Raw genomic sequence first — 25,834 nt, 5'->3', positions numbered from 1 at the left:
CGTTGTGGTTGAGTTTTTCAGGACGAAAGACCCCTTTACAGAATCCCTGGCATGTTGTTGTGTTTTACTTTGACATTGCAAGATCTCTCAAATAATATTAGAGGAGTGAGGCAGTAGAAACGACTGCCGTTGTTTTACAGCTGGTGAGTTCAGGGGGGCAGTAGACTATTGCTGCTGCTGATTAGTCAAGTGGGGGAGGCTGGTAAATGATAGCAGCTGGATGAATTGTGATGGTTTTACCACTGAACAAGGCCACCTGTAAAATAGAAGTGAGGCACAGGGCATGGTGGTATAGATGCATACATTCAGAGGCCCTTTTTAGTTTGGGCTATTAGGCATCGCTTGCGCCACCTATAAACTCAAACTCTTGCATTAGAGTACAGAGAGGAAGAAATGGCACATGAGGAGGGACACACAGCTGGTAGGTGTTATTTGGTTATTTGTCCACTCATTGACCACCCGTGGCCATGCTAATCCCTAGGGCCATACCCACCCAGTTCCTGCCCCTCCCTGCCCAAAACACCTCCACATGGGAACTCTTTGAGCCGCTTTACTCCAGCATTACCATCAAACTTTGCACTTGAAGTGCCTGGCAGTGTTTTTTCAAAGCAATCTTCTCAGACTTAATGACTTAATTGGAGTTGTAAACCCACTACTGGTGTAGTAAAAATGTCTTACCCAGGTTCCCTTCCCCTACTCGATTAATAAGCACTCTGCGTGTTCTTCACTGAAGTCCTTTTAAAAACAAGTATTGGCAAAGCCAACAGTTTTGGCTTGTGTGTAAGTATTAGGCATTTGCCAAGCACTGCTGTTAGATGCCCGGGTACTCGCACCATGTTGCCCCGGCTTCCATCAATGGGCAGTTAATAGCACTACGGCTGTGCCTGGCACGTGACTTTCCCATAGCTACACAAAAGCCCAAACTGTTGGCATTGCCAATGTGTGTTAATGCAGCATGTGCAATATGCATAGCTGGGAGGGGAAGGGGTGCGAGTCTTTGCATGTATGTGATGGACCCGTATTCAAAAGAGAAATGTGTTAAACAATGTGAGGAGAAGCTCTGGCTTTCACCTACATTTTTTTCAGAACAGCTGCAGCAAAAGGCCCAATGTTCAGAAGGTTCCATTCTGACTCATATTTGTATGTCCTGCAGCTCGTGGCAATAACATGAGCTGCTGCTGTCCTCAATACATTCCGCCCCCTTTGACAGGTGATGAGGGAGACATGAATGTGACCCTCGTTGCACCGGTCTCGCCCTCGTCGCAACATCACAGAAATGAAAGGTATACATTGGCAGCCATTTAGAACCTATCCTGATGACGTCATTGAAGAGATACATTTACCGTTGATGGAGCAAGTAGACTACAGTAACCACACAGAGGGCTGATGACATCACTACTAAGACTATGACATAGATGCGTTAGACATAAAGCACATATGCACTGCTGCATGAAGCTACGGAGACACTTAGATTAAATTGCTCTTAGACATGAAGAACATGCTTATGAACCACTTAGATAGGGCACAGGCACACCTTTGCTATGCCATAACCGCACGTTGCACAAGAATACATATGAACCGCTTGCTGATGCTGAATGCACCTAACACGAGCACCCCTGCAAATTAAGATGGAAGCCACAGCCGCATTGAAATGAATGGAAGGCACTGAAAAGGGCTTGAGAATGCAGAGTGATATCTGACCGGCTGATATCGCGGAGGGGTGCAGACCAGACCAGGCTGTCAGTGCAGCTATTGTGCAAAACCTTGCCAAGGATGCAGAGCGAGAGAAAGTTTCACATTAGCCAAAGAGATAGGACACCTGCATGTGGACAGCTGAAAAACCTCATAAATGCAAGCAGGAAAATTAAATTTCTGGTCCCTACACACGTGACGTGAAACTGGAAGACACAGCCAGACAGAGAGAACGTTGTTCCCATCCAATTGAAGGCAAGATGATACAAAAGTAATATCAGGTGAAAAGATTAATGTTCTGTCTCAAGGCCTAGAGGAATGGAGATGGAAACTTGTTGGGTACAACCAGCACCTTTGGGGCTGTTCCCACCACCTTGAATAGTTGCTCATGGGCTGGTAACTTTCCAAAGCACCATGGCTGAGAAGACCCTTGTTGACCAATCCATACCCACCTTGCACGTTAGCTTACACTTTGTTGCAAGGCCCAAAGGGAGCGTGCTAATCTGGTATGCCTGCAGTTGCAACATTTAGGAGTTGGTCACAGCAGGAGCCATTACAGTTTAACCAATAAGGTTACTAACACCATATGCATCGTATGTGTAGTCTACCTCACTGACCAACCCCTTGTTACCTTAGGTTTTTGCAATGTATCATTTGTTTTGTGATGTCACATCGTCTTAACAGTTCATGACAAGCCTGAGAACAATGAGAAAGTATTGGAGAATTGTGCATTGACATAACTTCATCTCTGTTCCGAAAGCTTTCAATAAACAATAAGGTTTGTCATATTTTTTGACTGTTCCATTTTTGAGTCTGGGGGATTTCCCCTGGCCCAGTTCATCTTGCTTGTGATTGGGGAGATGAAAAGGCCATTGTCTTACTTCAAGAGATATATTTTTCTCAATTTCCAAGCGACCAATGCAGGCCTTCTAAATCTTGACAATCTACATTGTCCTGCAATCTCACACGTGGATGTTTGCAGCCAATGGCTTTGAGTGCTTGTCAGAGAATTACATAGTTATTGGTTCTGGGCTGTGACTGATTGTGCTGCCCATCCACCTGTCAATAAATGCGTAGGTCACTGCTGTGAGAAGATTGACCATTTAGTCGATATATGCATCTCTGAAATACAGATAATTGGCACGTTTAAGAGATGGCCAATTTTTTGTGTTTGGTGGGGTCTGTGTTCAGCATGCCATGCAAAGCCTTCATAAAGAACACAAGCGCCAAGAAAATCTTGCATTTGTTCTTCTGCTGCGTTGCTTGCTAGCGAGTTCCACCCAGCGAGCATCAGTGGATCTGAAGGGGCTGTCTCATGGTAGGATGGTTTGCAAGTTGAGCGTGGTGAGTGCGCGACTGAAAGGGGGAAGGTTTCCAAGCGGCCATGCTAATGCTTTGTATACCCTGATTCTTGCGCACAGTGCAAGGTTGAAAGGTAGAGGTTCACTGGATTAGCGAGTGGAAGGTAGGTTATTAGAGCCCAAGTACATTGCTGTTTGTCCACTTGTGTTCATTTTGAGAATGCGGTACAACACATTCTCCTGCATGTTTGTGGTTATCTTAGATCGTATGTATAGGTGAGGCATTCTCTTGCTTTTGTGATAGTCTGCAATTGTGCATAGCCCTCTTGAGTTGGCAGTATAAGAGGGGCTTCCTGGCTGAAATCATTAGGGATTTCTTGTAGGAGTTTATGAAAGAACAGCAGCAAAAAGGTATATTATTGATTTGTTCTTCGTAATGTAATGTCACCTGGCCATGGGGTTTCAGTGTGTAGTAGCAACAATGGCCAATATGTCCCTTCCTTGGCATTTACTGTTTTTCTGTAGAGACAACACTAAGGCTGGCTAACTGAATTGCAGCATCTTGCCCAGGAAATATAGGATGAACATTTTGACTGTAACCTCTAGTTAAGTTCCTTCAAAGGCTTGGTGGGCATTGCCAAGAGTTTTTAATTGGATCCTGCAAGCCAGCTGTTCGCACATTTTGTTTTCATTGGCGGTGACTAGCTATTGTTTTTGTGCTCTCTGGAGCCTGTTCAACAAGTAGCCTTGGAGGTCTATGTTGAATCTCTTGTAATAGCCCAATCTGGAGAGTACAAGAGTGATGAATGGAAGAGTTCTCTGTCAGAACAACGTGGATGACTTGACGTGTCAGATCGATCTTAAGTGATAGACGTGTCTGACCTATGTTTTAATTTGTTATTTGAAGGTAAGAGAGTTGTCCATGTGGATTTCAAAATCTTTCACCAACTTGTTGAGCTGAGCTATCTTATCTGATCAAAGGATTGTGGTTCAGTGTTTTGAGACATTTGTTCGGGTTGAGTTTTAAATTATACCTGGCCACTGAAGAGTTGCTGTAATCTGCATGTTAAGGCAGGTCTGCATCCTGGTTGGAGATAGAATCCTTGAGCGTGGAGAGTGTGGAATGTGAGAGTGTGATGTAATTTAGTGTGGAATGAGGAGGTTTGAATAGAGGAACAGTTAGCATGGGCCAGTGTGGCAGCCAGATGAATGGGTTGGCAGCCAGTAGTGGGGACGTAATCCTGTCGAAGGGTACCAAAAGGAGGAGAACTGCTGACAAGTGGGCAGATCATTGGAGCGTTCTTCAGCCCAGTGAAGTGGAGCCACAGGAGCTTTGTACGCTGTGGGTTCGGAATGCAGAATGGTGACGTCAACGGGACAACCAGTGGCCATTGGTTCAGCCGATACCAGCGCGCAAGAAATGAGAGGCACCAACTGACGGAGGAAGATACTTTCCTCTAATCGGATGCCTGATGTGTGTAAGACAGAGGAAGGTGTTTATTTTCCAAAGCGGTATATGTTGAAACACAAGCAACAGCGCTGAGCCGTGGCTGCATCGAGATTCACTGGCAAGTGACGTGAAAGGAGCGGGACAAGGAGAATGTATTGCCTGCTACTGATTTCAGTGTACAGTGTGCCGAAGTCAACTGGGGAGTCAATCTGAAAGAACATTATTCTCATGAATGGAACACACTGTTGTCATGCAGGCTCTGGGTTGTGTGAGGAATCCTATGGATTACTCACTAAAGAACTGCCTAAAGACTCCGCAAGTGGCCAGGGAAAGGCAGATGATTCCTGATCCTGACCTTGCGGTGGTGTTCTGCAAGAAGATCACCTGGGAGGAAGAAGAGTCCAGGGAATGAGACAAATCCATGGGGTGAGACGTGGTATTTATCTTCCTCTAGGGAGAACATCTTGCAAATGCTGAAGTGTGTAAAGGCTTATAGTTATACCAATCTGTCTGTTCTGCAACAAACATCTTAATCTGGGTAAAACTCCTTCTCAAACCTGGGGACCTCATACAGCTAAAAGCTCGCCTATCACCCAAAAGTGCAGTGAAAGGATGTTTGTGAATAATAATGGTCTAAATTCTTAAGAACGTTTTTCATCTTTTCAATCAAGTCTGATGACTGACCCTTGGTACCCTTATGACATTTCTTTAGAAAATGTAATGGGGAACAGAAATGAATTTAAGAGTGAAGAAAAAATCAAAAAAACTAATTTTGTTACTAGGGCCTTCTAGTCCCATAATTCTCTAAGTACTGGGACGAGGAAGAGGGCTACAGAGGAACAATTCTGCATGAGTGGGCAACTAATTAATGTAAATGACCCACACCTGAGGGAAAATGGGAGAGTTATAAGGCCCCCTCAGGTGCAGGCCTTAGGAGAAGCAGAAGGTGAAGGAGAAGGAAGGAGCTGTTGTCTGAGCAAGCAGGAAGAGCAGTGCAGATCATGTATGCAGCTGAGGTCAGGACTGGAGGAGAGAGAAGACACCACGATCACTGTGAAGCCAAAGACAGGAACGGATCCATGCCTGAAGCCAGAGGCGTTGCTAGGGTGGGGCTAAGGGGGGTATAGCCCCTGATCTTTTGGTTGTAGAATCTCAGGAGCTACAGCCAAAAGACTAGCTAGACCCCAGTTCGGAGAGTTCCGACATTAGCATAGCCCCGGATCTTTTCCAGACCTAGCAACACCCCTGCCTCAAGCTAACCCAATTGCAGAGGTCGTGCAGAGGGAAGCATGTGAAAGGGACGCTTGGCCTTTCAAAGCATGTTGTGCAGAGGCTGCGCAGTGGGAAGGGAAAGCAGTGAGGGAAGCTTTCCCTCTAGAGAGGTCTCCCGTGAGGAGACTTTCTTGTTTGCACGTGCAGGAAGGGGGATATGTTGTAACATGCATGTTAAGGCAGGTCTGCATCATGGTTGGGGTGGAATCCCTGAGCGTGAAGAGTGTGGAATGGGAGAGTGTGATGTCATTTAATGTGGAATGTGGAGGTTTGAATAGGCGAATAGTTACCCTGGGCAAGTGTGGCCAGTGGTTGTACGAAGTGTACATCTCGTGATATGTACTGGACTTAATGGAGCATTAACTTAAATCAAATAAACATACAAGAAAACCTGGCGACGCTGGAGCTTTAATATAACAAGAGTCTAATAGGAATAATGGTCTGTCAATGTTAGTTTTGCAATTTGCAGTCTGGGTTTAGTTTGTAAACAATTTGGGAGTCATCTGCCTAGTTTTAGAAAGAAAGTGCTTGTGTTCTGGTGATGTCCATAGGAGGGCCCATGAAAATGTTGAAGAGGAGAGGTAAGGAGTTAGTTCCACCTGTGTCACTGCATGGGACATTTCTAGGTTGAGCTGAATGCTGGCCTTTGGGAGGGAGGTTTCTGTGCTGTTGAAGAGAAATTACATTATCCAGCAATGTGCTTGTAACTCCTCCAGCCTTGTTTTACTAAGTGTTTTTATAAGGACTTTGTGACTAAATGTATCACAGACTGATTTCTTTTTATTTGTATTTATTTATTTAATTTGCTGATCGCGCCCAGACCTGGAGGTATCACGGTGCTAGTACATACCTAGTAGCAAGCGATACAGTACAGTGCTATATGATCTATATAGGGCGATGCGTGTATTTCTTATGCTGTGATCCCTGCTTATTAGATTGTCTCAGATTGTCGTGTGTGTAGATTTGGTTTCTCTCATTGACCTGAATAAAAAAAATGGGTCTGATGTAGGGTATTACTGGATGTCACCCGTGCTTCTAGTTGTTGGTCAATTATTTTTTTCAAGAGTTGGCTGTGTTGGCAATGTTGGAAATGACATGCAGTTAACTGTTTATTTTTTTTATTTTTAATGATGCTTGGCGTGTGCTGTCTTTACTGCTCTTGGAATGATTCCATGCTGTACCGAGTAATTAAGCAAGATCTGGAAGAGTTAGGTAAATTGCAGGATGATTTTGTACAGTAGATGTGGTGAGCATGGGACCCCTGAACAGATTACTTGCTTCCTGACACTGACTAGTGCCAACAACTATTATTCTGTGAATGGACAAAACAAAGTCAAGATGAGCGGGTGCAAAAGGATCGAAATGGGCTTGGGCCTATTTTCGTCCATCAAGGCTGTCTTCTTGTTGTCCATGTGATCATATATTTCTGCAACTTTATTGATAAAGTGGGAGGACATAGTGTTGCAAAGGTGTTGTTTTGGTATCGGCTTGTTGCTGAATGCCGTCAGGTTCCTAATCCCCTTGATAAGTGTGAAAATTTCCCTTTGCGGGCATGGCTGTGCGTAGTGGACTTTCTTGGCTTTCAAGCTTTCCGCCATTTAGCTACACTGCTGTCGGTAGTGGCAGGCACATTTGTCTATGTTCTACAGCTTTTTTCTTCCGATTTGTTCAATCATTCTGTTCTCTTTGGTTGTGGCGCTTTGGTGGCGTAAGCCACCTAATTGCAAAAACATTGGTACTGTAAATGTAAAAAAAGGAGCAATGGGAGTTCAGGAGCAGTGTATGCGTTGGCATGGTAACTTGCGATGCTTGGTGATGAAATGGCCGAAGCACGGTCTGGGTCTTCACCCTCTCATTAGTAGGAGCAAAATGACTGCACTTAAGTAGATGCCTGTTAGATTTTCATTAGTATGCACAGACACTTTTTGTTTGTAGAACTCCTGTCAGACTATGTTTAAAGTCTGCAGCTGAGTTATCTTTGTTTGGTCTGCTTTGCCTGGACCGTGTTTAGACAGCTGATGCCACGGCAAGGGTCATCCATGAGCTGCAACACACCCTGTGATCGTCATCCAGTCCGGAGTGCTTAAGTACAGTAGGCGTGGACGTGGGGGATTGCAGCTCCCAACGCGCTTCATACGGAGGCGAGAAACCACCACCCACCATGTTGGCTTGTGAGTTTGGACACGAGAAGTTACATTAAAAAACAGAGCCCCGGTAATTGGCAAGAAAGAGTGGGAGATGGCGTAAGGGAGAATGAAGAGGCAAGGAGTAAAGTGAGAAGCACAAAGACAGAAGGTGTGAAGAATTGGGTGATGGGCAGGTGCGAGATGGGAACTGGGAGCCGTTTCGAGGAGAGACAGAACGAGGAAAGCTGGGAGACATGAGAGGGAGCTAGGAAGGTTGCAGGCGCCTGGGGAGCTCTGGGGTGAAAAGGGAGCCATAACAGTGATTTATTGAGACCGCGCAGATATGAAACCCGACCGAGCGAGGTACAGCTGGATGAGGTGGTAGCATAAGAGGCAGAAGGAGGCGAAGTGAACGGGACATGTGTATGCGAGAGAAGGTAAGGTATAGGTAAGAGTTGGAAGATGTAATGAAGAAGTGAAAATAGGCGGTTGCACTTCTATCTGTAGCAGAGGGGAATTGGACATGCACTTGTACTTTGCAACTGCATCAACTGTGGCCCTGCGGCCCATATGACGCTGATCTGTCCTCGTGTATGCCACTGGGCTCCAAGTATCTCACCTGGCATTGCTCCAAGTCCCAGCAACCTCATAAGAACGGTTCAAAGCACCCTCCCTCCCCCATCATAGCCACCTGTCTCCAGAACGTTGCGACTGGCTTCAGGGCATCATAGGAACCCCTCCCCTACCCCCCTTCCACAGCAAAAGGTCCAATCTGGGAATAAAACAACACTTTGGGTACTTCTACAACAGAGAAGGGCACGGCTCTAGCTCTTCCCCGAAAAGTGTGTACAGAACAGCACCCTGCAAACTGGAGAAAAATGTTGAAGGAGGCAGTTCAGAAGGGCAATAAAAGCAGATGGAGAGAGAAATAACACCCTAGTGTACACAGCAGTAGCACAATGCAGGCATCTCACTCAGACACGGAGGGGGTGAATTAAAGCATTACCCAATGCATGTGCTTGTGTGTTGTGCTTAACAACCTGTGCCCTTCATTGCCTTACTATACTCCACAGTGCCCGCATGGTATGTGCTGGGGTGTTTGGAAACAACAGAGATGCTTAAAGCGGTAAAATAGCTCAGTGGGTTAAGCCCTTGCTACTGCGATGCGTGTGAAAGCACTGACCAGGGTTGGTGCACGCAGGTCATGTGCTGAGGTTTGAGAACAGCTCGGTTTTTGTTGCAGAGGTGAGCTATCTTAGGGGTTGAGTGCTTGCTGCAGTGATGTGTGTGGTATCGGCATGTCTCAGGTTCAGTTCCTGCAAAGACAACTGAGCCTTTTAATTTTCCAAGGTCAATAAATGAGTACCGGCTACGGCTAGGATGATAATTGCATGTGAATATGTGCTATGTAGAGCACTTCAGAAGTTCCCTTACAATATTTGCTCCAATGAGCAGCTTTGTAAAAAGCAAGCCAGGCGTCTGGCTTTCCATTGTGCAGCTACAGCCCTCCATTGCACCCACCACCGCTGTGAGACAATGGGCCACCTGGGCCTCATTACCAGGGACTTCATGCAAGCCGGCAGGTGAGGCCGGCCCACTCCAAAGGCTTGCACATAAGGCCAGGGTTACTTCCTGTCGGGACCTGCAACACGCGCATGGCACCAGAGTGCTCACCGAGCACAGCCCAATTTGGGGAAGAAGCTACATCATAGAAAGTAAGCCCTGCTGGTATGCTCAGAAGCGAGCATCCCAATTGCTCTAAAATGGCCGCCGGTGGGGTGATTCATTTAAGCAGAGGCTCTAGCGCTGCATTGCACCCGCCCATGTCGATCAACGATAGGCCACCTGGGCCTCATTACCAGGGACTTCCTGCAAGCCAGCATGCGATGCTGGCCCACTACAAAGGTCTGCACATAAGGCCAGTGTTACTTCCTTTCGGGACCTGTCAGGATCCTGGAAGGACAGGAGCGCAACCGGGATCCACACGGTATGTACAGGCACTGTACGGTAAACATGCTATCACTACTCTTCATACGTCCACTACCCTGCCTGCACATTCTGATGTCCGTCCCTCTAGCTTCCTGCCTCCAATCCGACCGACCCGTTCAACGTGGAGCGGCACCACAACCAGCCAATGCCCTCCCCCCCCCCAACCCTTTGTGGGCTTTAATCCCTGCTCCCCTCCTATGAGGAACCTTTGTCTCTCCACAAGTAGCTCCTATCATAGCAGACCCATGCAAACGCGCATTCGCAATAAAAGGGTAATCTCCAGAACCTTCCCCCTCTGCAGTCAAATCCCACGGAAACACGAGATAAGATGTGACAGGCCTCAGATCAATGCACAATCACCCTCCTATGCTCCAGCAACCATGCACAACACAACCTACGTGATCAGAACGGCAATCACCCACGCTCCCATAAACCAGGTCCTGCAAGCCTAATGCTAGCACCCATACTATCACCTCCTCTGCCCACACACCCTATGACAATGCTCATACAACTAATGCCGGGACGTGTGCTCCCAAGGCTAATGTTGCCATGCCCAACGCCAAAACAGGTACTCCCATGGCCAATGCTGATATGTCCTATCCTAATGCTCCAGATTCTAGTGCCTGTATGCCCACTGCCAGCACCTGTATAACCAATACCTGCATTCCAGATAATTGTGTGACCAGTCCCAATGCTCCAGAATCTAGTGCCCGTATGCCCACTGCCAGCACCTGTATATCCAATGCCTGCATTCCAAAAGTTTGTGTGACCAATCCCAATCCCAATGCTACAGATTGTAGTGCCTGTATGCCCATTCCCGTATAACCAATACCTGCATTCCAAATGTTTGTGTGGCCAATCCCAATGCTCCAGAAACTAGTGCCTGCGTGCCCACTGCCAGCACCTGTATAACCAATACCTGCATTCCAGATAGTTGTGTGACCAGTCCCAATGCTCCAGAATCTAGTGACACTATGCCCACTGCCAGCGCCTGTATGACCAATACCTGCATTCCAAATGCTTGTGTGACCAATCCCAATGCTCCAGATTTTAGTGTCTGTATGGCCACTGACAGCACCTGTATAACCAATACCTGCATTCCAAATGTTTGTCTGACCAGTCCCAATGCTCCAGAATCTAGTGACACTATGCCCACTGCCAGCACCTGTATATCCAATGCCTGCATTCCAAATGTTTGTGTGACCAATCCCAATCCCAATGCTACAGATTCTAGTGCCTGTATGCCCATTACTGTATAACCAATACCTGCATTCCAAATGTTTGTACGACCAATCCCAATGTTTCAGAATCTAGTGCCTGTATGCCCATTCCCGTATAACCAATACCTGCATTCCAAATGTTTGTACGACCAATCCCAATGTTTCAGAATCTAGTGCCTGTATGCCCACTCCCAGCACCTGTATAACCGATACCTGCATTCCAAATATGTGTGTGACCAGTCCCAATGCTCCAGATTCTAGTGTCTGTATGCCCACTGCCAGCACCTGTATGCCCATCGACGGTGCTGTCATGCAGCCTTCTGTCCCTTTCCCTCCCAAGCTCTCGCAACATAGTACCCCCAGACTACCCAGAGCCCATCCCTCCTACTAGCCCTAATCAACGCCCGATTTCTACCAGCGCATGCGCTAGACATTCATAACCTTCTAAGAACCAACAGCCTAGATGTCCTCACAATCACGGAAACTTGGTTATACGCAACCGCAGAGCCAGCGCTCTCCTTGGCCACCCCGCCAGGATACAACATCTTCAGGAGTGACAGACAGAATACCAAAGGTGGCGGGGTAGCCCTCATCAGCAAAGATCACCTTCACATTAGACAACTTAACACCTCATTGAATAATAACTGTGACATCCTATCCCTAAAACTAACCATTTCTACTACCAAAACAATCACGACCCACCTGGTCTACCGCCCTTTGGGCCGTCTCCTTACATTTGAAGAAGACCATCTTCACACCCTAGAAGAGAACACCAAACCCTCTTCGCAAGTGCTCCTCATGGGTGACTTGAACTTAGGATTTAATGATCCCAAAGACCTGCCCTCCACGTCACTCTCCAACTCGCTGACTGCCATTGGCTTTAGTCACTGCATTCTCAACCCCACGCACGACAAAAGGCACTCTCTAGATTGGATAGTCGACCACAACTGTCGCATTTCTATCACTTCCAACATCTCATGCCCGTGGTCTGACCACCACCACATCATCTCATTCACATTCCCCCTCAGCCAATAACCTAAAATGCCCAGCAATGCAATACCTCCCTCCCTAGCCTGCAGTGCAAGCAAGATAACTAGAGAAACTCTCCTGACTTTCCTTAATGCCCTTAACCCAAAGATCCTAGAGACCACCAACACAAAGAATCTTGTGGACCACTGTAGCAAAATCTTGACAGATGCTATAGACTCCATTGCCCCGCTAGCACCTATAAAAAGCCAAACCTTCAGTACACGTGAACTCCTGGTACACCCAGGACCTCGCAGAACTTAGAGCAGAAAAAAAGACGATCAGAAAATGCCTGGAGAAACCAGCCTTGCGACTCACTCAAACAAGAGTTCACCAACCTCTCTAAGCAATGTAAAAACGCTATAATCCAAGCCAAAGCCAATTCCTTCAATTCCAGAATTTCTAGCGCAACCTCCAATACTCAAGAACTGTTCTCTATCCTTGGGAACTGGAAACCCCTATTCCCCCCCCCCTACAGTGACCAAAGACCAACCCTGATGCAAAAGCATCCAGAGTGCCATGCTGAATAAAATCGGTATGCTCCAGAATAGAATCACCACGAAACAAGCCATCCTGAAACATGATGGTACGGATTCTAAGACCCCCCTCGCCAAGCATCATCAGCCCCCACTATTCAGATTCAAAACAATCTGAGCCCTAGAAACACTAAAAATCTTGAAGAGTCTTAAGCCCTCTAAATGTAAAGGAGACATCTGCCCAGGTGCCACCCTCTGGAACAACCTACCTGCCTCTCTCTGTCTTGAGCCGGACATCTTCAAGTTCTGGAAACTCCTCAAGACATTCCTCTTCTCTTCCTCCATCTCTCTCCCTTTCCCTTGCTTGCTAACCTCCTTTCACTTCTCTCCTGCTTCCCTCCTTCGTTCTCATCTCCAACCTGTTCAGTCAGCTGACTGGTCGTCTGGTGCACCTCCAGAGCCTCACAGGTCCCAGGATCCCCCACCAGTCTTGCACTTGCCTACGGGCCTACGCACTCCGCCTCGCATTACTGCACTTGAAATACGTTGCATGAGAGTGGTACATACTCTGCATTTAACCCTGGACCCTGCTGGACTGACGGCACTTGTCCCCCTCCCTCACACTTCTGTCTGCGCACTTGAAAGAACTTGAATGTACTAGGCTTAACATGTTTGTCTGTCAAGTCCTCCTCTATCCCCCTACCTAGCTGGCTTTGCCTGCCTGCATAGGCGCATGGATAACCAACCTTTTTGTCTTGTATGTTTCCTCCTCCACTTCTCCCCCACTCTTTGTCACACACTTATACTAGTAGAAATGCCCTGGCCTATTATGCTAGTTATTGCTGTTAGATCATTCAGAATCTTCAGAATCTTCAAGGCCTAAGAATGACGACCTTGAAGCGCTTTGAAGCACTTGACTTGTGTATAAGCGCTTTACAAATAAACTATTACAATTACAATCACAGCCCCCCTGTTCAAAGAGTGCGCAGAGACACTGGCCCCTTTTATAACGCAGTCATTAACTCATCCTTCACAACTAGTGTAGTACCAGCCATCCTCAAAGAAGCCTGGGTTCTACTGCTCTTAAAGAAAACCACTGTGGATCCAACCTCACTGAACAGCTATTGCCCGATCACGACTGTCCCCTGTACTTGAGAGAGCAGCCTACGTCGAAATACAGATGATAGGAGGTCAACAATCCGATTTCCGCCCCGGGCACGGAACGGAATCAGCCCTTCTTGATTTAAAAAAACAGATCGTTGACATCAGGGACGAGGGTAAATTTGCCCTATTACTACTGCTAGATCTATTAGCAGCATTCGATCTGGTTGACCATAGCATTCTCTGTCGACACATCTCTCAGGCAGCCTCATTCTCTCCGGAAGCAACCTTGTGGATCGCCTCCTTCCTAGAAGACAAATAAATGAAAGTCTTCTCAGAGAGTGCCAGCGCGACATCCTCACCAATCAACTCCGGCATCCCCCAAGGGTCCTGCGTCTCCCCGACCCTCTACAATATATTCACAAAGCCCCTCTTCATCCTCCTGGACTCCCTAGGCATTGCATACACAAACTATGCTGATGACACTCAAATTCTCCTCTGGCTTTCTGGAACATACTCAGAATATTCCGCCACCCTAAACTCCACCTTCGCTAACCTTCAAGCATAGATGTCTACCCATGGCCTCTGTCTAAATGATGAAAAAGCGGAACTCCTCATCATCGGGCACGCAACTGCACTAAAAAAACGTAACCCAGAATACTCTTCCTTTATCATTGATAGCACAGCAATCCCCGTCTTGCCTGCGATCAAATCCCTCAGTGTCTACTTGGATGCACATTATCACTCTCCAGACAAGTCAACGCTATAGCCTCCTCAGCAGCCTATTTGACCAAACTCCTTAACACCTCAAGACTCGACTAAGAGTTGCTTGATGGTCACCCGTGCTGCAGTGGGTGCAAGGCTGGATCACTGCAATGCACTATTCACCGACACCTCAGCTCATAACCTAAATAAAGCTTCAGACCATTCAAAACAATGCCCTTCGTTTTGCCTTCCACCTTCCTAGATCAGAACACATAACTGCAGCCTGTAAGGCAGTACACTGGATCCACATCAGGGAGATAATCCTCTTCAAGACACTAACCATCACTCACAGATGCATCTCCAAATCAGCACCGCCCTACCTTGCCCAAAGAAACTCCACACATCACTTGACCAGGCCCATTAGGACACCACACACACACACAGATTAGTTTAACCAAAATTCAAACGGGCAAAAGCAGGTGGATCAAGCTTCCCAGTTATAGCAGCAAAACAATGGAATTCCCTTCCACTCTCCTTCAGATCAGAAGACTCTCTCTGGGCCTTCTGCAAAAGCCTCAAAATGTGGCTGTTCAAGTAACTTGCCCAATCCTACTCCCTGATATGTGCACCTCTGTTGTACCCATCTATGATCTACCATTCAATCTGTAACTGCAACCAAGCACTACTTCTGTACCTTGACATAATCTCCTAGGCATTCTCTAATTGTAACTACTTATGACTTCTTATTGTGCCCAAGGGCCTCATGTCACTGGTTAGCCCTAAGTGCCCTGATACCTGAGGGCTTATGCATGCTATACAAATGAAAAATAAATAAATAAAATACAATTATTTCATATTGGGCTATTGCTCTATTCTCCTTCCTTCTCTGTTTCTTGCACACACCCCAGCCCTTATCGCATTCTCATTTGAAACTTTGCACCCTTCTCCTTGCACCCTGGTAGCTTTAAATGCAAAATGCAAATAACCTCAGTAAACGTCAAAACTACTGTCGAGGTTACTCGAGTACCATCTGCCTGCGTGTTTCCTTTTGGAGTGTTTGAAAGGTGTCTTCAGTGCCAAAATATCGAAGGCGTGTGCTGTTTACCTCTGGGGTGTGCAGGGACCTTGGTCCGGGTTTTGTGGGGCACCACGTGGACCTCTCCAGCTCTGAGGCATGTAGAGCATTGAGTACATCACAGCTTCTGCCTGAGGCTCTGGGCTGCAAGGAAGAAGGAATTGGAGTTGGCACTGTTCATGTGCTTTACATCACTTGTGTCTATAGAGCACATAATGGGCCTTGTTATGACCCTTTGCTGTCTGGATACAACGGCACCTGTAAGGCTGCCAGTGTCGTTGCATCTGGACCGCCATACTACGAGTTGGCTACCGCCAGACCCGTAATGAGGCCCAATGTATTTGACCAGCTGCTTACTTGGAAGGAGACAGTTCCACACCAGGCGATTCAATGGCATATTTACCACCTTTCTGCAGTTTGGGGTCAAGATGGCCATGTGATTTTCCACTATGATATTCTTGTCCGCATTGCCAGGAGACCAAATGAAACCTTAAAGAGGTGGACCTCCATTGGAAGGTGTGCACAGGAGCCTACCTTCTGGTGCCACAAATGAGATTCATTTGTCAGGCCCCTTGCTACGCTAAGTTCCTTACATTCCTCAATGTAAACTCTATCCAGTCAGGGGAAATGTCCGAGGTTCATCATGCCTTGCAGTCATTGGACGGTTGAGTACATTCGGCGCTCAACGCACTCCTAGCAGATCAGCCCGCACCTGTTCCCAGAAGTCTGAAATGCCTGTCCATCATTTCCTTGATGTCCTCCATGGCTTATTGTTGACGCAAGGGGCTTGCTACCATACTTTCACTAGGAGTGGAACATGCTCGTCAGCTCTAAGCATGTAGTGTTACCACTGTATGCAGGACCAAGTTGTTTTTGACTACTAGTTAATGAATTCATCTTGCATTACACGCTTAATACCAGAGACTAGTCTCTACACACAGGACCGCGATCCGAACCCGGGTTGCTCTGCATTGTCTTGCTTCCAAGACAAACGCATTGCCCTAAGCAATCCTCCCAGCCCTATCTTTGTTATTGGTGGGAAACTATTGTTGACAATTTTGTTTTGGCTTGTCCTAGCTGCAGGTTCTATTGATTGGTGGGCGGAATACAAATGAAATTTTAGCCAAACTTTAGTGGGCAAATTAACAGCTAGAGAACATGAGCATTGGTATTGTATGTCCAAGACATAGATATTGTGAAATATCACTATGTTTTCTTGATTTTAATTGCCATGTTGTTGTTAAGGGTTTTTCATCTTTGCTGGTCTTTTCTATAATGGACGATTGGTTATTAAACAGTTTCTGTGTTCGGAATTCCCAGGGTGTAGTTATCCCAGTGCCACCATCCTAGCTGTCATTCTTAAAGGTGCCTGCTGCCTTCCACTTTGTGGAATGTGCAACTGGTAGTTTAAAAAGGGCTGATGTTCCTATTCCCCGGGATGAAATGCTCTCTGTGCCATTTGCCTTATTTGTAGATTGAAATTCTTCAAGATGGATGGCTGGGTGTCGTGGTTGTACCTTTCCAAATATTCTTAAAATGGCCTTTCCACACCTTTTGATGCTGTTGGATTCGGTGTAGGAACAGTCTGTTTCTCTCAAACAATGACATATTGTGACCTTCTTATGCGGCCTTAGTCATGGGTTTAACTGCTGTTCTGGTTAGCCATTATCAGTCTCAGTAGATCGGCGACTGCAGAGTGCCGTAATAACACAGCAAAAACCAGTATGTAAACCGATTGCAATACTTGTGTGATCACTAATCAAATATCTTCTTAACTATGCACTCAAAAAGCATTTAGTTTAAACATCCTTCTGTTCTATCTCTCACAGGGAATGGAGGCGAAGCACATGGACCAGCATGGATAGGTGTCTATTAAAGATGAGGGTTGGGGTCAAAAGGCTCTTCTTTCCAAGATAATGTAGCTCAGCGCTGTATCCCTCATCCTCCCCCTCTTTGTGATGGTTTGGTCTTCTAAGCGCACCAACTGCCTATCAGTGACCTCATAGTCTTGGGAGGATAGCTCAGGGGCAACATGCTCGCCTCTGAAGCAAAACGACATGGAACACCACAGGTTCAATCCCAGAGTCCGTGTTTAGAAACCTCTGGGTATTAAGCGCGTTATAAATAACCAATCATAGAATATTAGATATACTGAATTGTCAATTTTTATGGTATTTCTCTGTAATTGAACTGTATCCTCTGCAAGAGAATATGTTTCTCAAAATCCTCCTGCAAAGTACTCAAAATCTCTGTATGGCGTGTTTAGTTGTGTGTGCTTTGTTGCCTCTTTGTCATGGAATCTGGGCTCTAGGTTGTCGAGGGGCCGACAATATGCAGAGCTCTCTGGCCTGGATTGGCCCTGCCTTTTCCACCCTAACCTGCGTTCCTTGCTTGTATCTCTCTGTATCCCTTCTCTCTCCATCCTTCTAACACTGCCCGAAACATTCCATCTCCCTAAGCGTTTCTTATAAGTGTGCTCCCGTATTGCACTGCCCTCGGTTGCTTCTCTTCTTGTTTGCACCATGATACTTTATTGAAGTTGCGTTGCTCAATACCAGAGTGATCTGAAGGATTTCTTCTTTGTCATAATTCTACTTCTGTTCTGGCTTCCTCATACACAATATCACAGCTACCTACATCTCACGGCAAACTATAAAAGGTGTGATGAGGAGGTTTTCCTTTTGTAGCTTCTATTTTCCTCACTCAACGTGATCTCCTCTCTTTGTATTTGATGACCAACTGTAATATGGGATAGGACAGCATTTCATCCTGGGAGCATTTGTGAAGGACATACATTGGGACACAGAGGCAAGCACAGGAACTCCTAATATCTCGAATGTAGGGTTTCCACCTCACAGACCATGGGTCAGTGCATCATTCAGTGTACGTGTTATGTTACGTTACTTGGCATTTATATATCACTCTATATATCATTGATATGATCTCTAAGCGCTGGTCGGTTGAACGCCCTCGGGAACTGCAGTTCTGGTCAGTAGATAGAGATAGTGTCCTAGGGTGCGTGGGTGCACCAGATATGTGCGCAGCTGATGTAATTGCCGGATGGTAGCTGCATCCTAGCATTAGGTGTGGTGTTGAAGACATCAGTTGGATGTGTGCAGTCTGGTGGGTGGACATCCAGACTGGTTTTGGCTGCGTTAGGCCTGAAGGACGCTTATGTGAGCAACTAGGCCGGAATGTCATGGGATAGCTGCGTTTTATTACGGTGATGAGGTGTTCATGGGGTAGAGTTCGTATATGAACAGCTAGGCCGAATTTATCAGGGGTATAAATGTGTTCTAGTTGTGTGATGGTGTATAGTAGAGAGTAGGCGTAGTGATGTGATATGATATGACGGTCCCTCTTTAAAGCGCTCGAGACCAGGCATGAAAACAGGATGGTATGGAACACATCGACACACGGACATACAGTGACAGTGGGCTGGGCTTACGGTGACAGGAGGGGCATACGGATATACCGTAGCAGCATGGGGGACTAGAGAGCAAAGTACACAGTAACCCACGGACACAGTGTGCATACATGATGATGGGAGGGTTGGGTAATACATTGGGATACATATCAACATCGCGGGAACAGGATGGCAGGGAGCACAGCGATTCACAGGCACACAAAGACAGAAGGTTAGGCTTACAGCGATAGGAGGAAACATAGGCATATACGACAACCGCATGGGAACAAGTAGTACATGTGTGTTCATGTACTACTGTACCGCGGCAGCCATTTGGGGGAATTTACTTGTGATTGCATGGCTATCATTTACTCTGATAGTGTCAGTGGCTATGGAATTTGTAATTGGCACATAGTTGAGTCCTGAAGGAGGATTTGAAGAAATAAATGCATTTTTTGTTGTTGTGACGAAATGCAGTCTGCAAAGGTATACACCCCGCTGAGAACACAAGCACAGGTGTGTTTCTGCAATGAAGTGCACACTTCTACACAGAAACACTTTCTGCATATGCTCTGTGGTTAAACAGTTGTGTCAGTACTCACACCAGAGGTGACACTTGGCTCAGTGAGTGAGCAACATCATCGCTGTTATCCATATAGTGGAAACATGCTAATGTTCTGTGTGCAGTGGAAATACACACTAGTAGGTGTAAGGTGAACAGGCCCATCACGAACAATAAAATGATATACAGCTTCAAATGTGCTCATGAAGGAGAACTGTGTTGCAGCTTCTAATGTTATTTTCCTTTTAATTGACAACTGGCCATAGGGAGCTGAACTAATATTATAATAACTTAATTTGGCACGTACGACCCTAGCAGTACGAGGAATCCAGGACAGTTTAATGTAACTGGTTTATATCTGGTGAGGACAAAACCCGCTTACATTTGGGCACAGAGCAGGAAAGTGTACTTTCAAATAAAACAAATGTAAACTACCCATTTCGAAATTAGCAGCAGAGGCATAGGGCCGGGGTGCTAACGGTGATAACAGCCGCCACACAGGCATGCTGTACCCAGCTGCAATGGCACTGCAGACACATGTGAAAGCATGTTGCTGTGCTTAAGCCTGTTAACTCATGCTGCTGGGCCACTGCCAAGGATTTAGGCCTGCTGCCATTATCTATCGACAAAACTTTGAAACTAGGAAGTAAGGCTAATAAAACGACCTCACAAGGATGTACACAGGTGGAAGGCACGTGCATTTAGGATGTCATTATTCAAATTAGAGCCGGGCATTAATAGGGCCAAAGCCAAAACAAGAATATGGGCCTCATTACGAGGCTTGCCCTCCCATAATGAAGGGTGCCGGTACGGGACCGGCACCTTTCATTACGGGATGCCTGATTACGAGGTCCCCTAGCGGGACCCGGAACAGATGTCTGGTAAAACCAGACGTCCTTTCCGGGTCCCGCGAGGGGACCAAGGAGCTAATAACGAGCCCGTTATCCCCATTCCTATTGAGCCCTATGGGGGTTCAAATGGGAATGGGGATTGGTTTTGTGCATAAGGAATTACCTGGTCCTCCAAGGTTGGAATGACCCGGTAATTCCTCATTCACAGAACCCGGTACTGCAACCCGGTATGGAGGCAGCCATGCCCTTATTAAGGGCATGGCTGCCTCCATACTCATAATGAGGCCCTATGTGTGCTTTCTATTCTCAAATTCATTACACTGTATCGTTCATACTCACTATTCACATGCCTCGTTTTATCAGCATCTAAACATGTTTCGCCTCATCCCGTTTTTCCTATTCAATTTAAAAATATGTGTGACTGGGACTGCATAGAATATTGTGCCTTGGGCCTCTAACTGCATTAGTCTAGGCCTAAACTCCAGAGTGCAGAAAGTATCAAACAAATGTGTCGGGGTATTAATTGTGTTCCATCACCCTCAATTCTGGGAGGATATGTCAGGGGAAACGTGCTTGTCTCGGAAACTAGACTACACTGAGTAGCGCGGGCTCGATACCTAGTCCTGGTCCCATGCGTAGAAGCTGGAGTACATTAAGTGCGATATAAGAAACAAAGAATGTTGATCTTTTAATCCCTAATCTATCTCTATGCCCATTCCTTTGTCTCTATCATGTATTAAGTGAGCACTTGGCAATAGCCCCACCTGCATGCTCACAGAAACAGAGGCTGCAAATTGTCAATTTGGATCTTTTGGGGTTAAGTTGGTACTTATCTAATGAATGATATTGGAATATCACAAATTAAATATATACAGGAGCTTGGTCAGCAACCACGTGAGAATGAATTGTAAACACTTTGAGCATTGGCTGGTCTTAAACCGCAACTGGCGAAAGACCTTCAATGCCAACACGAAATTGTTGGATCATCTAAATCGTAGTGAGATCCATTTGTGATCATCCTGTGAGATTCTGTCAAAAGTAAGCAATGCCTACCAGGATGAAAGGGAATTAGAATGCAAGGGGCAAACATGTACTGACTACTGCTTTCTTGGTTGATCTGTTTAGGTTTAAGATCTAGAAAGCAATTGGTTTTTGGAAGAGTAAATATTGAAAGAGTCAGACGTTTTTGTTGCTGTGTATTGCTAGTGAGTGCATTTATTTAGTAGTATTCCACAACTTAATAGGTGTGAGTTGGTCATACTTACAACTCTCCAAGTTTGCCTTGGAAACACAATCCAATTATGGCAGCACTTTAAGATATATCCCCTCTTCCCTTTTGCAGAACTAGGGTCCACCTAACAGGATCGGCATGCAATCATGCTGTCACCAAACATTCTTACTCCGTAGCATCACTCCCTCCCTATGACGGTAGCCTCTAGCTCCCGCTTTCACATTTTCTTACCCTCGCCTTGCTCATTTATTTTCTTTCTCCCAATAGACTAAGGTGTAGGTACCCTTGGCGGGGGCACAGTAAGCTGCACCAAGGACAAGTCTCAGTGCTCTGAACTTACTACCCTGGTAAATAGGAGCTGTATCAATTATTAAGCAAATATGCAGGGCCGTTTACGCCAAGCAGAAAACTAAGAACAAAGGCTTTATTAGCCAGTACATGCAGGCGTTCCTGGCTTTCTGGTGACTATGTCCTGCCGTCCCCACCCCCCCCCGCCCCAATCACCTCCCGCTATTACTCGCAGGCTGCGCCTCTTCCTGCGTGCCTCCATGGAAATGGAAATGGCAATGGCATTCTCTCTTGTTCTAGAGTGCTCCCTTTGCCTTTCACATGGCAGCCATCTTTTTTCTTAGTTTATATTTGTTAGACTGCTTTGTGCTCCTTGTGTGAACCCGTTCACCAAAAGAAATCACTAAAGCACCCAGGTGCCAATGATGACGATGGTCAAAGTGGCCGGCAGTGACGACTGGTGCTGGGGTGGCCAGCCTTCGTTAAAGGCCCTTCCAAGGCTTTTCACCTTGGAGTGGCAGGCCATCCATCGTCAGCTGGCAAAGCCCACCACAGTGGTCATTATCTCCTAATTATTACATACGGTGCACATTCTAGAAAATGCCATACAACAAGTACGTCGGTAGAATTCTACTCACGTGACATCCTGAGCTGCTCCAGTTCCCGTAGATCTCGTCCCAGAACACGCACTGGGAAATGAAGCAAGTGACGCGTAATGTTACGTTTTTGATTTTTGAAACTTCGGGTTCCAGTTGGTGATGCACGGTTAGGTAATAGGTTCCCTCGCCGAAGAGCAGGTCATCTGGGCTGAGAATCCAGGTGTAAAGCACATCTTAAAGACAAAAGGTTGAGGCTGCATTAGTTAAGGAAATGTTGGGCTGGCAACTCTGGACATTACAGGCACAACACAGGCATCTCCCTGGTGCAGCAGGGTGGGCAACGACGTGCCCCTTGGGAATGTAAAGCGCATGTATGTAAGGTGCTGCATGCTATGGGATAGAACCAGGTCAGAATCAGGAACATTAAGATGTAATGACATATCTTCCAGCTTAGCTCATGTCTCCCTAATGCAAATTAGAACGCTTAGGCAGTGGGTTGCCTTATATTTCAGTGCGCACATCATCACTCTTGAGTCTGACGGGCAACACCACACGTTTCCCTGGCATGGCACCGAAGGACGCCGCTCTCATCTGTGGTATGCCGCGCGAGTGATTGCACCACCAGGAAAGTTTGATTGAACAGGTGCACGCGCCCACCTGAGGCAGAGCATTGTCCTCTACTGCATGACAATAAACAGAGCAATGCATCTAGGTGCACGCCGGTGTGCGGATAAAAGTCTTAGATGCACACTTCTGGAAGCAAACACTAGTTGATAAATGAGCATTCCAATGCAGGGGTGTGTGTGTTGCCATGTACATACAACGCGTGTGCCAACAGCCAAAACAAGAGCACGGCTGTCGTGCTGGCTTCAGCGTGTCACAGTTCGTTTATGCAAGATGGCGTCGCATACGATGAGCGAACATAGAAATGGACTTGTCCAAAACACCGCAATTCTCATCCACACATTTACCACAACTGGTAACACTTATAAACAGTAGCATGTACAGGCTCCTTGGAAACTGGAGCCCTCGCGCAGCTGGACTGCAATAGATCAAATCAATCTTTAGTTTTTCTTCTTTAGCACCCACAACACTGCCCAGTATTTTGCAACAAAAACCAACGCAAACTCCAAAATCAAAGAACAGTATAGCTGAGGTGTGCCAGGTAATTGAAAGCGCTTGAGCTAATTTGTCTCGTCAAAACCCACTCTTAAATTCAACTCAGCTAGCTACTGCACCCACATGGAACAAGTAGGCACCTCTAACCTACTACACATTGAAAAAAGACAGTGGGCCTCATTCCGAGTACGGCGCTAACCAATGGCGCTATTAACGCCTTGGTTGACGCCGTACCCGGACCGGCAGCGCCTTGGTGGTTGGCGGAATTACCGCCCCATTCCAAGGTTGGCGGGGCGGTAATTCCCCAATCCCCATTTACCCTTCCCCATTCCCATTCTTGCCCAATAGGGCATAATGGGAGTGGGGAAGGCGTCAATTACGCCACCGTAAATTACGGTGGCGTAATTAACATCAAGGTCCCTTAGCGCCATGGTATTTAACGCCTGCTAAAAGCAGGTGTTAAAAGCACCATGGCGCTAAGGGAACTCGGAGTATGGCGGTAAGGGATTACCCTCTCGTTAGCGGTGGCCGCTATCCCTTACCGCCATACTCGGAATGAGGCCCAGTAAATGTTCCACCATTGGATGCGCTGCCAGCTCACACAGACTGTGCATGTGCAATTTGAAATGTCGCCATTGCTGCCAGTCCTTATATAAAAATGCTTTTCGACGGAGACTCAAATACATTTTTGCATTATTTAATTATGTTCATTTTCCGTATTCAGATAACAGAATTGTAAGCATTTTTATATAAGGACTGGCAGCAATGGCGACATTTCAAAATGCACATGCACAGTCTGTGTGAGCTGGCAGCGCATCCAATGGTGGAACATTTACTGTCATACACAAACTCGCCTGGCACATGAAGCCAAACTCCATTTTAAACAAACAGAGGCTGGTATAATCAGAGGATTCGCGAGTATAGCACACTTGTGCCACACCTTTATAGCCATTTAGCTAGCTTGAAAGTGAAAGCAAAGCACCGAATGTCTTTGCATTCTGCATGCTGTTATTTTTCCAAAGCCAATGGCCGACGCTACATGGTGGACAGCATGGATAGTGGGACAAACAGGCCTACTTTTTTGTTTTTTATTTCAGCGTTTGCAAACATGTAGTGATGGGAAACAAATCCCCTTATGTACAAATCAGTAGAAGCAGAAAACAGTGAGCCTTAATTAAGATATATTGGGCCTAGTTTTGCACCTTTCGTGGATTGCCCGGAGGGGACCACTTATGTTTGCACGTATGTCCAAACAGGTCCCTTACGGGCAATTTTCGGCTTTTGCACTGCGGAGCGGCAGCCTCTTTACACCTCTACTTTACACTCCGCAGTGCAAATCGAGTAAACGCTGCCTGCAATGTCTGCAAGTCAGGCAGCGTTTACAAAGTCTTCCTACAGAAACCACCTGCTTTTGGCACAGAAATCGAGAGAGAGAGGGAGAGAGAGAGACAGAGAGAGAGAGAGAGAGAGAATTATTTTAGGTGCACCCACACATCCCTCACCGTCATTGAGCGTAAACGCCACTCAACTTTTACGGGTGATGCTCTGAGACCCTCGACACTACCTCTCTCGCACAGGATTTGGATTTCCAACTGTTGGACAGTTTGTTGTCCGTGTTTCCTCAACACCCCCACTGCTTACTCATTAAACTGCGTGTTATTTTAAAAACCTAAATAAACTAGATTTTTCAATGAAGTGTTTAAGCTGAAACTATTGCATTAGAGTACAGATAGGGAGAAATGGCTTATGAGGAGGGAGACACAGCTTGTAGGTGCTGTTTGGTTATTTGTCCACCTATTGACTGCCCATGGCCATGCTAATATCTATGGCCATTCCCATCCAGTTCCTGCTCCTCCCTACCCAAAACACCTCCACATGGGAACTCTTTGAGCTCGCTTTAATAAGCCTTACCATCAAAATCCGCACTCAAAGTGTCGGCCAGTGTTTTTTTAAGAATCTTCTGAGAGTTAATGGCTTAATTGGAGTTGTAACCATGCTACTGGTGTAATAAAAAGTTTTAACCAGGTCTGCCTTCAGCCACTCGATTTATAAGCACTATGCTTGTCCTACACTGAAGTCCTGTTAAAAACAAGCATTGGCAAAGCCAACAGTTTTGGCTTTTGTACAAGTATTAGGCATTTGCCAGGCATTGCTATTAAATGCGTGGGTACTCGCACCATTTTGCACCTGCTACCCTCAATCGCCAGTTAATACCACTAAAGCAGTGGCTGGCAAGTGCCTTTCGTATGTCTACACACGAGCCGATCAATGCTTATTGATTTTATGCTGTGGTGAGTTTCCCACAATGACGATGACTTAATGTGTAGTATAAAAGAGTACACAAT

The 25,834-nt window shown here is 46.3% G+C and overlaps 1 protein-coding gene across 3 annotated transcripts in view; it reads right to left on the bottom strand.

Moving 5' to 3' along the window:
* The window catches only part of LOC138455382 (polycystin-1-like protein 2), a 900,768-nt gene that overhangs the window by 406,128 nt on the left and 468,806 nt on the right, over positions 1-25,834 (bottom strand). For all 3 annotated transcript variants that reach the window (XM_069607102.1, XM_069607103.1, XM_069607104.1), the window contains one exon: positions 22,410-22,603. In XM_069607102.1, the coding sequence (XP_069463203.1) occupies positions 22,410-22,603 (194 nt within the window). The remainder of the gene's footprint in view (positions 1-22,409; positions 22,604-25,834) is intronic.

Source organism: Ambystoma mexicanum, chromosome 1p, assembly GCF_040938575.1.
Source record: "Ambystoma mexicanum isolate Mex_15411 chromosome 1p, UKY_AmexF1_1, whole genome shotgun sequence".
Taxonomy (NCBI): domain Eukaryota; kingdom Metazoa; phylum Chordata; class Amphibia; order Caudata; family Ambystomatidae; genus Ambystoma; species Ambystoma mexicanum.
The sequence above is the reverse complement of the archived record's forward strand: the minus strand, read 5'-3'. Positions and strand labels throughout refer to the sequence as shown.